Raw genomic sequence first — 14,388 nt, 5'->3', positions numbered from 1 at the left:
AGTGTATTTTGTCGTAGATGAATGCGTCACTCGTCTTTGTCTCCTGGTTTGAGCTGTTCTCAGTTCTTCTGGGAACAAATTACAGTTTTACCTGAACATCATCCCACCACCACATTCACCATTAACACAGACCCCTCATACCCAGCACTCTATCTGATGACAGGAAAGTAAAGAGAAGTAAAGAGTGTTGGCTGCACATTGCAGCAGGAATCGCCTGTTCATGATGATCTAACAGCGCTATGCTAGCGGAATGCTCATATTAGCCATGAATGACTGAAGATGTGGAATGTGTTGTTAATAATGCAGACTGACAGAGTGAGTAAAGTTTCTGTACTGAGTGTCTGTTTAGTAACTGTTTGTGTGTGTGTGTGTGTGTGTGTGTGTGTGTGTGCCTGATATATCCTCCATCCTGAAGGGGAAGCAGTAAAGGCAAAGACATCAGCATCATTAAATCCCTGAGAGTGTTACGTGTCCTGCGACCACTCAAGACCATCAAACGTCTCCCTAAACTGAAGGTAAAACTTACAAACTTGAATCAGAGTAAAATTCTACACACCTGGCTTACACAAAAATGTACACACACGACATGTAGGTGGAACTGGAAGACCAGAGATACAGCTTAACTCCATTAATAGTTTACTATTACATCTCTCTCTATTCCTATTAGTTTTAGGGTGTCTTTCTTTTTCAGTCTCTACGTTATTATCCACTCTGTATTTCATCTGAGTTTATCTTTCTTTCAGCTTCCTGTTCTTCAGATATTCAGCTCATTGGATTTGGCTGTTTAATGTTGTTTAGTGAGTGATTGGTTTGGGTTTTCATTTCAATTTCTCACTGTTCAGTGTATTCAGTCTGGATTTGTGTGTGTGTGTGTGTGTGTGTGTATTTGATACATTGCTTCTTCTATTTTTTTTTCATTTGCTGCACATACTGTATGTTGTTCTTACTTGTTTTGTATAAGTTGGTTATATATCTTTAAGGATGTTGTGTACTGAAGTGGGTATTGTGCTGTTGTGTATCTTTGACTCAGATAAGTTTCTAAATTTCAATAAGTTTAGATAATAGACCTTGGTGCCAAAATGAAACAAATGATTTCTGAAAATCTACAAAGCAAGTAAATATTTTGTTTAGTTCTGGCTGATGTCCTTATCAGTGAGTGTATGTAGTGTAAAGATGTGGTCTGGTCTTCTATCAGCTGAGAAGATTTCGGTAATGTAGGAAGAGGAGCATCTGCAGAGCTCCTGGGAATTTCTCATAATGTAGGCTTTAATAGTGCTATGTAAGAAATCTACACCGTATTTGAACAGGTGTTATAACGGTGCATAGTACAACTAAATTCATACAGCAAGATGAGCAAGAACAAATCGACAGTAAATGTTCCGCTAACAAAAAGAACTAGCATTGCTAACTTGTTGCTAACTTGGAACATTTACTGTCGATTTGCTAGACATTGTAGATGTCTAGCGCAGGGAAATCTGGTGAAGCCCCCATGGATAAAGCCGTGTCTCTGAGAGCCAGCTGGTAACAGAGCTAACAACACAACGATTATTCTTAATAAAAGACGACATCTCAGCTCTGAGTCAAGAGATTATGATGTCAATTCGGACATCGGTGAAGACTGTAACAGAGTCGTTGGAAAGTTTCTGGGTCAGCCTGTGAGACAGAGAGACAAAAAGTGATCACTATCAAAACTCTGATGGAGCAAACATGACATTTATGGACCGAGTTGATGACCTAGAAATCTGGTCCACGTTCCAGATAACAGCGAGAAACCAATCTACTGTTAAATTCATGTCCGAGATGTTCATAGAAGTCATGAACTTTTTGAAAGTCCCATGAACTGTAATGAGCACATCAATCACTGGATCCAAAGCTCCATGGACACCGGTTGTGTGTTTTCACGGATTCCAGGAGATGGAAAAAGTGCTAAGATGGTTCAAACAAAATGAGGCCTCTTAAAAAGGGTGTTATTTTGAGGATATACCCATACATCAGCTCCGATTTCTCCAGAAAGAGCCGCTTTTTAAAACGCCAGACAGCTCAGTATCAGAAGAATGTACAAGTTCAGTTCCTTTATCCAACAAGACTATGAGTTTATTACGAGGACAAGACTGATAAAGCTCAACGTTTTTACGATCAGACGATAGTGAATAATTCTAATAAAGCATGGCAGTAACACTGTGAGTTACAGAAATGCTGTATTTTAGGTAGGTTTAAGACATTATAATGATTAAAAAAACCTATTTTACTACAACCCTCTTTTTAAGTGCACTTTTTGTTAGAGTGATTTATTTGTTTGTCCTGGGGTGATAATTGCAATGCCTTAATTGTATAATTGACTGATTATATCATTGGTCCTAGATTTAATATCAGGTTTAACCTTCTATGAACAGCATTTGTATGTAAGTATCTTTATTGTCCAAGTGGTTGATGGCTAAATTTAAGACCGTGACAATGACATCGTCTGTGGAGCGGTTTGGATGATATGCAAACTGCAATGATCTTTTCAGCTTTTCAGTCCTGACTGTCCACTTCAGGGTCTTGTGATCAGAGATGCTGCAGTTCCCAAACCAGACAGTGATGCTGCTGCTCAGAATTATCTCAATGGTCCCTCAGTAAAAAGTAGTCGGGGGGGGATGCTGCTGGGCTTTCTTGGTGATGGAGCTGGTGTTGAGTGACCAGGTGAAGTTCTCCAGCAGATCAACACCAAGACATTTGGTGCTCTTGATGATCTCTACAGATGATCCATCGATGTTCAGCAGAGAGTGGTCGCTCTGTGCTCTCCTGAAGTCAACAACCTTCTCTTTAGTTTTATCAACATTCAGAGACAGGTTGTTGGCTCTACACCAGGTAGTTAGATGTTGCACCTCCTCCCGGTATGCTGACTTGTTGTTCTTGCTGATGAGACCCACCACGGTCGTGTCATCAGTGAACTTGATGATATGGTTCAATCTGTGCATTGCTGTCAGAGTGAACAACAGTGGACTGAGCACACAGCCCTGAGGGGCTCCAGTGCTCAGTGCGGTGGTGCTGGAGATGCTGTTCCTGATCCGGACTGACTGAGGTCTCCCAGTCAGGAAGTCCAGGATCCAGTTGCAGAGGGAGGTGTTCAGTCCCAGCAGGTTCAGCTTCTCAGTTAATTGCACAAAAGCACTTTTGTACATCGCTCTGGATAAGGGGGCGTCTGCTAAATGCTGTAAATGTAAATTGCTGAGGGATGATTGTGTTGAATTCTGAACTGAAGTCTATGAACAGCATTTGTATGTAAGTATCTTTATTGTCCAGTGGGTGAAGAGCCATGGCAATGGCACCGTCTGTGGAGCAGTTTGCGTGATACACAAATTGAAAGGGGTCCAGTGAGGGTGGTAACTGGGTCTTGATGTGCCTCATGATAAGCCACTTGAAGCACTTCATCATGATGGGTGTGAGTGTTACGGGACGATCGTCACTGAGGCAGGACACTCTAGACTTCTTTGGCACGGGGAAGATGGTGGTTGCCTTGAGGCATGTAGGAAAACAGCGCTGCTCAGTACTCTTTCTGTACTGTATCAACATCTGGTGGTCGTATACATGACGTCTCTGGTGTCATTCCAAAACACATCACTAGAGAAGATTAAACAGAATAGTTAGGAGAGTTAGGAACTGACAGATCCCTGGGATTAATCTGTTAACAGAATAAATAGGACTTCATTTTGTGCACGACTTTGATTCAGTTGAAGGTGCACTACCGTATTCAATACAGTACACTTTATCAAAATATAGATAAAACTTGTGATCATTGTAAGTCATCTAAAGCAGATCTAACCCATGTCCTGGTCATGTTCTAAACTGAGGCCATTTTGGGTTTTAGTTTTTTTTATTTTAAACTCGGCGTTAAAAGTAAGAGTTCAGTAACCCACTAACCCTAACTCTAACCCTAACTCTAACCCTAACTCTAACCCTAACTCTAACCCTAACTCTAACCCAGTAACGGTTTGTTTGGTGTCACAAGTGATGATATTCACATAACTAAAGATAAAGTGAATGCCTCGTCATTTATAACTTTAATAGCTAGAAGTAGAATTCTTTTAGCATGGAAATCCAGTAGGACTGATGTTTAAGACATTGTGCACCGTAAGGACACAGTGTACGAGTCTTGTGTTGTTTATGCTGCAAAACAACTTCCTCACATTACCGCTTACACAGATGCCCCGTAATTGTTTGCGTCTGATCTATTGATTGAAAATAGATGTTATGACTCCTTTATTCCAGAGAAATGGGAAATGACCAACACTCAGTGAAGGTGACCAGTTTTAGTAAAATTTGGGATCTGTATTTCTGAGCATTTCAATCTGAATGGGTTTTGTTTTGAAGGCCTGGATTTTATAAGTCAGTTATTTTGCTTCTTACTAATTACATGTTCCATATTGATCATTTTTTCATGTATTTGATTTTTTGTATTTGGATTTATTTTTATTTTGCTATAAAATTGTTTGAAATTATTTTTCATAATTTTGTATGACTGCTAGTTCATGGTTTTATTCAGAAAATTCTACTTGTGTAAGAATCAGTTAAAATTGAGAGATTCCTTAATAGTTTGGAGCTGATTTTAGACCTTCAGTTCTCTCTTCATTCTGAGTGTAATGTTTAAGTTCCTCACTATTGATGGTGTAACTGTGCTGTTTGGTTCTCTGGGTTTATTTTGTTAAATTAATGTCTTGATTTTTTCAGCACATTTTTACAGTCCAGCTTAAACCAATTTTCATTCTCTTGTTTGGCCTTATGAATGAATTTTCTTTCTGAGGTCAGATAATGTTCCCCACAGCCAGAGTCACTCACCGGGATGACAAACATTTAAAAGTTTTCTTCAAGTGCACTTTTGGATGGCTGATTGCTGACACTTATTTTTCCTGTGTTGTTTTGAGCCTGTCAGTAGTTTTCTCTAATGTTGGCTTGTTTGGCTGTGAATGAAGGGAAGTGCATGTTAGTGTTCTGTGCTTTTGAGATACACTGTAATTAGATACCTCTCTCTCTCTCTCTCTCTCTCTCGCTCTCTCTCTCTCTCTCTGTCTCTCTCAGGCTGTGTTTGATTGTGTGGTGAATTCTCTGAAGAACGTTTTGAACATCCTGATCGTCTACATGCTGTTCATGTTTATCTTTGCTGTTGTGGCTGTGCAGCTTTTTAAAGGGCGATTTTTCTGCTGCACAGATGAGTCCAAAGAGTTTGAGCGTGACTGCCGGTAAGATAATGTACATCTAAAGACCTACGACTGAGATAGTACAGTGAACACTATCTCATGGTGTGAACACAGGCACTAAATTCTGTCCTGGAAGTTTTACTTTACTCACAGTAATGGCAAAATGCTATTGATGGTGCTTGTGCTTATGTTATATACAGTGTCTCCTGTGTGTGTGTGTGTGTGTGTGTGTGTGTGTGTGTGTGTGTGTGTGTGTATGTTAGGGGTGAGTATCTGGTGTATGAACGTGAGAATGAGGTAAAAGCTCAGAAACGCGAGTGGAAGAAGTATGACTTTCACTATGACAATGTTCTGTGGGCTCTGCTCACACTCTTCACTGTGTCCACAGGAGAGGGCTGGCCAGAGTGAGTACACACACATAATATATATTAATCCCTCTCTCTCCTACTCTCACTCTGTTTATCTTTGATCTATTTACTTTTTTCCTACACTGTTATCCACTGAGCATCTTTGCACTACACATAATGTATAATATGTTTTGTTTTACTGTGTAATTCATTCATAATCTATTCTGTATATATTGCACTACATCTACATATCTGCACACATCTGTATATTTAGTTCATAGTTAGATTTTTTTGTAACCACATAGTATAGAATACCTCAATTCTCCAAGACAGATCAGCCCAAAGCCAAAAAAAAGGCTTTTATTTGCTTTTATATAATTTGCAAAATGATGATAAAGTTGAATCTAATCTAATCTAATCTAATCTCTCACTCTCATCATTTCTCTCACTGACTATCTCTCTCCGTAGCGTGCTGAAGCACTCTGTGGACTCGACCTTTGAGAATCAGGGTCCCAGTCCAGGTTACAGGATGGAGATGTCCATATTCTACGTTGTCTACTTTGTTGTGTTTCCGTTCTTTTTTGTGAACATATTTGTTGCTCTCATAATCATCACCTTCCAGGAGCAGGGGGACAAGATGATGGAGGACTATAGCCTTGAGAAGAATGAGGTGTGTGTGTGTGTTTGGATGATGTGCATTACACAGTACATCTATGGGAGACAGAGAGTGTGTACTGATGCAGTTATTGCATGCACAGTGTGTGTTTGTGTGTTCCAGAGAGCATGTATTGACTTTGCAATTAACGCAAAGCCACTAACACGTCACATGCCAGAGAATAAGCTGAGCTTCCAGTACCGAATGTGGCAGTTTGTAGTGTCACCTCCATTTGAGTACAGTATCATGAGCCTGATTGCTCTCAACACCATCGTTCTAATGATGAAGGTATGCACACACACACACACACACACACAACCAACCACAAATACACAAACACACACCAAGTATCTGTCCATAATGATGATTGTCTTCTGTTGTACTTTTACTGGTGTAACACACACATTTGTGAGTGATGTAGATCAGATCTATACAAAAGAGAAATTAGACATAGTGTGTGTGGTTGTTTGTGGTTGTTTGTGTGTGTATTTGGTTATGTGTGTACATTTGTTATTGTCACAGGCAAATGTGAGAAATGTCATTATATTTGTCCTACATTCTGACCCCAAGGTCAGAGCTGGAATAAGACAAAAAGACTTTCACTGTGTCACAATATAAATGTGACTAATAAAGGCTTCTATGTTTCATTAGTCATCAATTAACACAAAATATATGAAAGAAAACAAACCTTTGTGAAATGGCTACAACTAGCTGGATGATGGTCAACACCCAGGAGCAACAACAACATGAAACACACACAAACACACACATGCACAAAACACCTTTCAGACAAACGATGACATGTGTTAGTGTGAAGGCAAGGGAAATGATCACCAACCTGTTCTTTTGGTCCTGTCCCAATCCACACCTCTCTTAAATAAAGGCAGCTTTACACCATGCTGCTTCTGTTAGAGACAAAATCTCATATTTCAAAAGAATTTTTTGGTCACTTAACTGTGTTAGTATGAATCTCACAGAAAATTAAAACCTGCACTGCAACCAGAGACAGACAACATGGGGTCAGTATGAGAGGGTTGGGATTAAAGTGACAGAGTGACAGGGCTGCTACTGTGATCAAATATCATCCACCAAGATGAGGACTGCAAACCCACGGCACAAGTCATGAAGCTTTAATTGTCATTACAACCATATCTAGCTGTTTCTGTACACAGTGAAATGAGACAACATTCCTCCAGGATCAAGGAGTTACATAACACAAAGTCAGAGCTAAGGACAAAAAATACAGTGCAGGACAAAAGACAGTACAAGCAAAAAATTACAAGACATTACATAAAAGACAATAAATAAAAACAGCGGCAGTGTAAATACTGTATGTTCCAACAATATTGCGTGTGCAGAAATTCTGGAATAAACACAGTGTTATAACAGCAGTTACATGAGAGGTACATGTAAGGTATTGTGAAAAACAGCAACCGACTGAAATGTGAGACAGCATGTGCAAAGTAATGTTTGGTATCAACATTAACATGTTTGGTAAAGAGTGTGTGAGGACTGTGTGGGGTCCACAATGCTGTTTGGCTTCTAAGCTGTCCTCACTATCCACTGCAGGGTCTTGCGATTAGAGATGGTGCAGTTTACAAAACAGACAGTGATGCAGCTGCTCAGGAGGGAGGGGGGGATGTGCCTTTCTCAGCCTTTCCTAACCCTAACCCAACCCTAACCCATCCCTAACCCTTACCCAACCCTAACCCAACCCTAACCCATCCCTAACCCTTACCCATCCCTAACCCTAACCCATCCCTAACCCTAACCAACCCTAACCTAACCCTAACCCAACCCTAACCATCCCTAACCTAACCCTAACCCAACCCTAACCCAACCCTAACCCAACCCTAACCACGGTCACGTCATCATCAAACTTGATATGGTTTGATCTGTGCATTGCTGAGTCAGCAAGGTGAACAGCAGTGGACTGAGCATGCAGCCCTGAGGGGCTCCAGTGCTCAGTGTGGTGGTGCTGGAGATGATGTTCTCGATCCGAACTGACTGAGGTCTCCCAGTCAGGAAGTCCAGATTCCAGTTGCAGAGGGAGGTGTTCAGTCCCAGCAGGCTCAGCTTCTCAGTCAGGTGCTGAGGGATGATTGTGTTGAAGCTCTAAATGAATGCTCTAAATGTAGGTCCTTGGCAATGGCATCATCTGTGGAGCGGTTTGGGCGATACACAAACTGTAGGGGGTCCAGTGAGGGTGGTAACTGGGTCTTGATGTGCCTCTTGATGAGCTTCTCGAAGCACTTGTTACGGGACGATAGTCATTGAAGCAGGACACTGTAGACTTCTTTAGGACGGGAACAACAGCGCTGCTCAAGGAAATGTTGAAGATGTCCGTAAAGACATCCGCTAGCTGAGCTGCACATTCCCTGAGCACCCTGGAATGCCAGGAATGTCTGGTCCAGCAGCATTCTGTGGGTTATCTCTACATGGAGTTCTCCTCACGTTGGCTGTGGATAACAGAGTACCTGGTCATCGGGGGGAGGGATGGTCTTCCTTGCCGTTATGTTGTTCTGCACCTCAAACCGAGCTTAGAAGTCATTCAGCACATCTCAGAGGGAGGCGTCACTATTACAGGCAGGTGAAACTGTCTATAGACAGGTGAAGCTGTCAGACACAAGAGATACAGTATATTAAGAGCATCACACACACACACACACACACACTGTGTATGACTAGCTAGTTAACAAATAGCAATGTACAATAATCTAGTTAACCCTAACAAGCACATTTAATTAAAACCAATGGGTGAAGGAACAGTATAAATTGCCTATGACATTCACACACACTACATATCCACTGTTAATGTGTGTGTGTGTGTGTGTGTGTGTGTGTGTGTTTAGTATCATGAAGCTTCAGAAACGTATGATAAAGTATTGAAAAACCTGAACATCGTTTTCACCATCCTCTTCTTCATGGAGTGCATCCTGAAAATGATCGCCTTCGGGATTCGTGTGAGTCTCTCTCTATTTCTCTCTCTCTCTTTTCTGTCTTTCTCTCTCTCTTTTCTGTCTTTCTCTCTCTCTCTTTTCTGTCTTTCTCTCTCTCTCTTTCCTGTCTTTCTCTCTCTCTCTTTTCTGTCTTTCTCTCTCTCTCTTTTCTGTCTTTCTCTCTCTCTCTTTTCTGTCTTTCTCTCTCTTCTATTTAAAGTTCCAAAGGTTAAATGTAAGATCTCACAGCTTTTTTAAGCAATCCTGTTCTTCCTGTCTGACTGTTACTATAGCGACAGTGGTGGGTGTGGCTGGAGTAGTGTTTGACTGCTTGATGTTGTTCTGTAATAAATAATCGCTCTTCTCGGCTTCCTGCAGAATTATTTCCGAGATGCGTGGAACATTTTTGACTTCGTGTCTATCTTAGGCAGCATCACAGACATCTTAGTGACAGAGCTGTGGGTAAGTGTGTGTGTACACATACATGTATGTGTGTGACTGTGTGTGTAGTTGGTTCAGACAACTGGAAGAGCCTAATCAGTGATGGAGTAATCTGTGTGATGTAATGACTCTTCTTCCTGTTCTCTTTACATGCGTTCTTTAATCTCCCGCTCTGTGGGCGTGTCTCCAAAAATACCATCCAATCTGAAACACCCAAACTATAAATGCACTGTGACCGTCTGCCCCGCCCCTCCATGATGTCATCACCGTGTGATCATACCAAACCAATCGGTGTTGTTCTCACTCTTAAACACTCTCCCATCTCTTCATTAGAATCCGGTTGGTTTGTAATTTTCTCTTAATGCATCATTTACCCCCCCCCCCCCCCTCCCTAATCCTGAGCATGAGTTTCCTGTTTGATGACCTCTGGAGTGTTGAGTGACAGGATATTATGTCACAGGCTCAGGTGTCATCATGTCACCTCCTGAATGCCATGCACTTTAGAAAAAGTTGCATGATGAATTTCTCTTTCTCTCTCTCTCTCTCTCTCTCTCACACTCTCTCTCTCTGTCTCCCTCTCTCTCACTCCCTCTCTCTCTCACCCCCCCTCTCTCCCTCTCTCTCTCACTCCCCCTTCCTCTCTCTCTCTCTCCCCCTCGCTCTCTCACTCCCCCCCCCTCCCTCTCTCACACCCCCTCTCTCCCTCTCTCACACCCCCCTCTCCCCCCTCTCTCACCCCCCTTCCTCTCTCTCTCTCTCTCTCTCTCTCTCTCTCCCCCTCTCACACCCCCCCTCTCTGTCACTCACTCTCTCTGTTTCTCTGTCTGTGCTTTAGTTCCTTGTCTTGTCTGAAGGGGACACAGGTGAACTGTCCCCTTTTTGTCTCTGATAAGAACAGATCTGCTCAGTAACTGCATGACCTTGTGTTCTATATGACAGCCATATTACACTTTATACACACTGAGCTGTGTGTGTGTGTGTTACACTTCCAGTCCCCTGTGTGTGTGTGTCACTGATCAGTGCATTTGGTCCTCTCTGTCCACTTGATTGGATGATGATACTTTTCTGTTTTTCATATTCTGATCATTTTAGTTTTATTCTTTTTTATTTATGATGTTTGTAGTAATTTATTTCTGCTCTCTCTTACTTTGGGGTTATTTGGATTTCTCTTTCTTTAGAACAACATTATCAACGTGAGATTCCTTCGTCTGTTCCGTGCTGCTCGTCTCATTAAGTTGTTGCGGCAGGGAGAGACAATACGGATCCTCCTCTGGACCTTTGTCCAGTCCTTCAAGGTACACACACACACGCGCACACACACACACACACACACACACACACACACACAGGTATTACACATAGAATGGTTGTATTTGTAGCTGTAGTGAAGCTCCTCAGTGTTTGGCAAAGAGGAGAGAGAGGAAGAAAGTAAAATTAGACAAGGGGAAAAGTTTCCTTCCTTTTTTGTGTGTGTGTTTGTGTGTGTCGGGGGGGTGAGTTTGGTCTTGAATGAGTTTGGTCTTGAGTGAGTTTGGTCTTGAAACCAGGCACAAGCCGAGTAATGTGTGCTGCATCGTCATCGCCTGCTCTCTATAGAATGTGTATCAATGAAATTCTCATAAAAGGCAGTAAGTAAGTTTCTTCAGAAGAAATAAAGGCCATTACAAGAGCACTTCCTCTCACAGTAGAACAAGATTTCTGTCCTGTACATTTATGTGTTGTGGTTGATGGCTCTTATTTGGGCATCAGCAGGATCCCCTAAAATATGGAGCAGTCAACGTGACTAATCATCAGTCACTGTTCCTCTTAATGACCATCCTGTCAGTGAAGTGCCTATAGAAATTCTTCACTGTGCTAAAATAAAAATATTTCTTAAGGATAGACCAGGTAAAGAACACAAGAACAAACTGTGTCAAGTTCACCACTCAAAACCACCTGTGGGGCAGAACAGAAAACCATTTGCCATTTTGTCAGATTACAAGATCTGCCAACACTGACAATGTAGATGTAAGTTACAGAGGAGAGCTTGTAACTGAATGGTATTCTGCATCTATGGACCAAGATTACGCCGGTGAGGTCGGCTGCCGTCGCGACTGCTCCGGTTACTCTTTGACTTTTTTGTTTATTTTATATATTTATTTATATAGTTATTCTTATTTTATTTCTTGCTTTTCTTTATACTTTTTATATTTTTTATATTTTTTATTCTTATACTGGAAAGTATATCGTACCCTGTATGTATGTGTATGTGACAAATAAAATTTAATTTGATTATGTATTGACTAAAGCACACTGTATTACCTGCATAACCTTTACTGACATCTCAACTAACTGAGACAGGAATGAAACTGAATATTCTGCATTTCAGAATCAATTGTCAATTCTGTCAGCTGTCAATCCCTTAAATGAGATGCTTGCAGTGCGGCTCAGTGTCAGACCCTAACCCCACTTTTATATAATCTGTACTGTGTGTATATAATCTCTGTCTTTCTGACTTCAGGCTCTGCCGTATGTTTGCCTGCTTATTGCCATCCTCTTCTTCATTTATGCCATCATTGGCATGCAGGTGAGACATAGACATTCTCTCTCTCTCTGTCTCTTTCTCTGTCTCTCTCTCTGTGAATTCACTCTGTGTGTGTGTGTGTTTGTGTGTGTGTGTGTGTAGCTCTTTGGTAATTTAGCATTAGATGAAGACGGAGAAAGTGCAATAAATGAACACAACAACTTCAGAACTTTCATCATGGCACTGATGCTCTTGTTCAGGTACACTCATCCCACTTTCATGTATTCCTTCCTTTCATCTTTATCTTTTTCTAGTATTCTCTAGCCTTCTCTTACAACATCTGTTGGTTTCTTTTTCCTCTGTAAGTATGGATTTGTTTATTTGGATGATGATCCTCAGGGCTTTGTCACTGGGTGATTAAGGGCTTCTATAAGGAGACAAGCGACAAACTGCACTCCTAAACAATTCCATGAAATTTACAAATAAAGTCATACATATTGGATTAACATTACTGGGACCTGCCCCTAACTTTTATTTGGGACATAAATAAAATTGGCCAGCAGGGTGGAATCTGTACTACTGTTTGGAGAAGGAAAAGAAGAAGAGGGATAAGGCATCTCCAGAAACAGTGGGAGAGAAAGAAGGGGATGAGTGTGGAGGTGAGAGTTGGAACGCTGTCTCATTTTAGTCATAGTGCCACTGTGTCAGCTATATATGACTGAAATGACAATAAAAGCTTCTTGATTTGACTTGACTTGGTAAAGGGAGAGAGTTGGCCAATATGATGGAGTAGAGAAATATAAACATGTTTGTGTACAAGTGACCAAATTGAAGGCCGGGGGTATTGGAGGTGGGTTCATTCTGTTTAGCATAGTGTAGATTGGAAAAGAAATGGTGTAGGGTACGGCTGAAGAAAGAGTATATTAAGTCAAGCTAGAAGTTAAAGGAGTGTTGATAAAAATCAGTGATCAGTGCATATGTCTTACAAGTGGGGTGTGTGATAGAGGAGACAGAAGATTTTTGGAGTGAGATAGATGAAGTAGTAAAAAGTGTACCTAGGGGAGAAGAGTGATGATTGGAGCAGAAGGAAGCATAAGAGGAATGTGGAAGGACAGACGGTGGTAGATTTTGCAAAAAGAATGGAAATGGAATAAGTGAATACATATTTTAAGAAGGAGGAGCAGAACAGGGTGACATAAAAGACGATGTCCTATGCAGGAGATACAACCTGAAAAAGATTAGAGACTGTAAGCTAGTGGCCGAGGGGAGTGTAGCTGGAAAGCTGTGGAGAGCGAGGACAGAATCCAGGATCAGATAGTGGAAGCTGAAGGAGGAAGACTATTGTGAAATTCAAGGAGGAGATGAATTGGGTAATTACTGCAGAAGCGATGAGGCAGACAGATAGGAAGGTACTAGGTGTGACATATGTAATAGGTAGGAAGACAAAGACTTGGTAGTGAAATGAGGAAGTACAGGAAAGAAGCTGGCAAAAAAAGAATTAGGGTAAGCATAGAGATGAAGAAAGTAGACAGGAGTGTGAAAAGGTGAAGAGACATGGTGAAGGCACATTAAAGATGTATGGAGAACTGTACATGCTGTGGGTTAGGGTGCAAACAGAAATGTGCTCACAAGCAACTGTGTTGAGAAGGTGGAAGGAGTCATTGAGGAGCATATGACTGAAGAAAATGAGAGAGAGGGAAGGCTGGATGATGTGGAAAGTAACCACAGAGGCATAAAGTTGATCAGTCAAAGGCGAGGAGATGATCTGTGAGCAGTAATATAGTTTCAGGCCAAGGAAGAGCTCTACAGATGCTATGTTTGATGGGGAAGTATAGAGAAAGTCAGAAGGAGCTGCATTGTGTTTGTAGATTTAGAGAAAGCGTACTGAAAGACAAGTTGTGGTATTGAATGAGGAAGTCGGGAGAGGCAGAGATGATTGTGACAGTGGTGCAGGATATGTATTAGGACAGAGTAACATTGGTGAAGTGTGCAGTAGGAATGACTGACTGGTTAGGTCATGGTGTGGTTGCACGGTGTAGTGTTGAGGATGGTGGATGAGTTTAAATACTTCGAGTCAGCTGTCTAAAGTAATAGAGTGTGTGGTTGGGAAGTGAAAAGAAAGTAGAGGCAGGGTGGAGTGGCTCTAGAAAGGTGGCAGGAGTGACTTGTGATAGAAAGGTGTCTTCATGTGTCAAATGGAAAAATCTACAAAGACCATGGAGAGACCAGCTATTTTATATGGCTTGGAGATTACAGGGCTGAATAAAAGACAGGAGGCAAAGCTGAAGGTGGTGCAATTTGCGTCGGGTGTGACGAGGATGGACAA

The 14,388-nt window shown here is 41.5% G+C and overlaps 1 protein-coding gene across 10 annotated transcripts in view; it reads left to right on the top strand.

Annotated features, from left to right (window-relative positions):
- Positions 1-14,388, top strand: part of cacna1ab (calcium channel, voltage-dependent, P/Q type, alpha 1A subunit, b) — a 75,253-nt gene that overhangs the window by 32,913 nt on the left and 27,952 nt on the right. For all 10 annotated transcript variants that reach the window (XM_060859832.1, XM_060859835.1, XM_060859836.1 and 7 more), the window contains exons 28-37: positions 416-515; positions 5,059-5,219; positions 5,441-5,581; positions 5,993-6,194; positions 6,303-6,467; positions 9,032-9,142; positions 9,497-9,580; positions 10,738-10,854; positions 12,060-12,125; positions 12,225-12,322. In XM_060859832.1, the coding sequence (XP_060715815.1) occupies positions 416-515; positions 5,059-5,219; positions 5,441-5,581; positions 5,993-6,194; positions 6,303-6,467; positions 9,032-9,142; positions 9,497-9,580; positions 10,738-10,854; positions 12,060-12,125; positions 12,225-12,322 (1,245 nt within the window). The remainder of the gene's footprint in view (positions 1-415; positions 516-5,058; positions 5,220-5,440; positions 5,582-5,992; positions 6,195-6,302; positions 6,468-9,031; positions 9,143-9,496; positions 9,581-10,737; positions 10,855-12,059; positions 12,126-12,224; positions 12,323-14,388) is intronic.

Source organism: Tachysurus vachellii, chromosome 23 (genome assembly GCF_030014155.1).
Source record: "Tachysurus vachellii isolate PV-2020 chromosome 23, HZAU_Pvac_v1, whole genome shotgun sequence".
Lineage (NCBI taxonomy): Eukaryota > Metazoa > Chordata > Actinopteri > Siluriformes > Bagridae > Tachysurus > Tachysurus vachellii.
The sequence above is the reverse complement of the archived record's forward strand: the minus strand, read 5'-3'. Positions and strand labels throughout refer to the sequence as shown.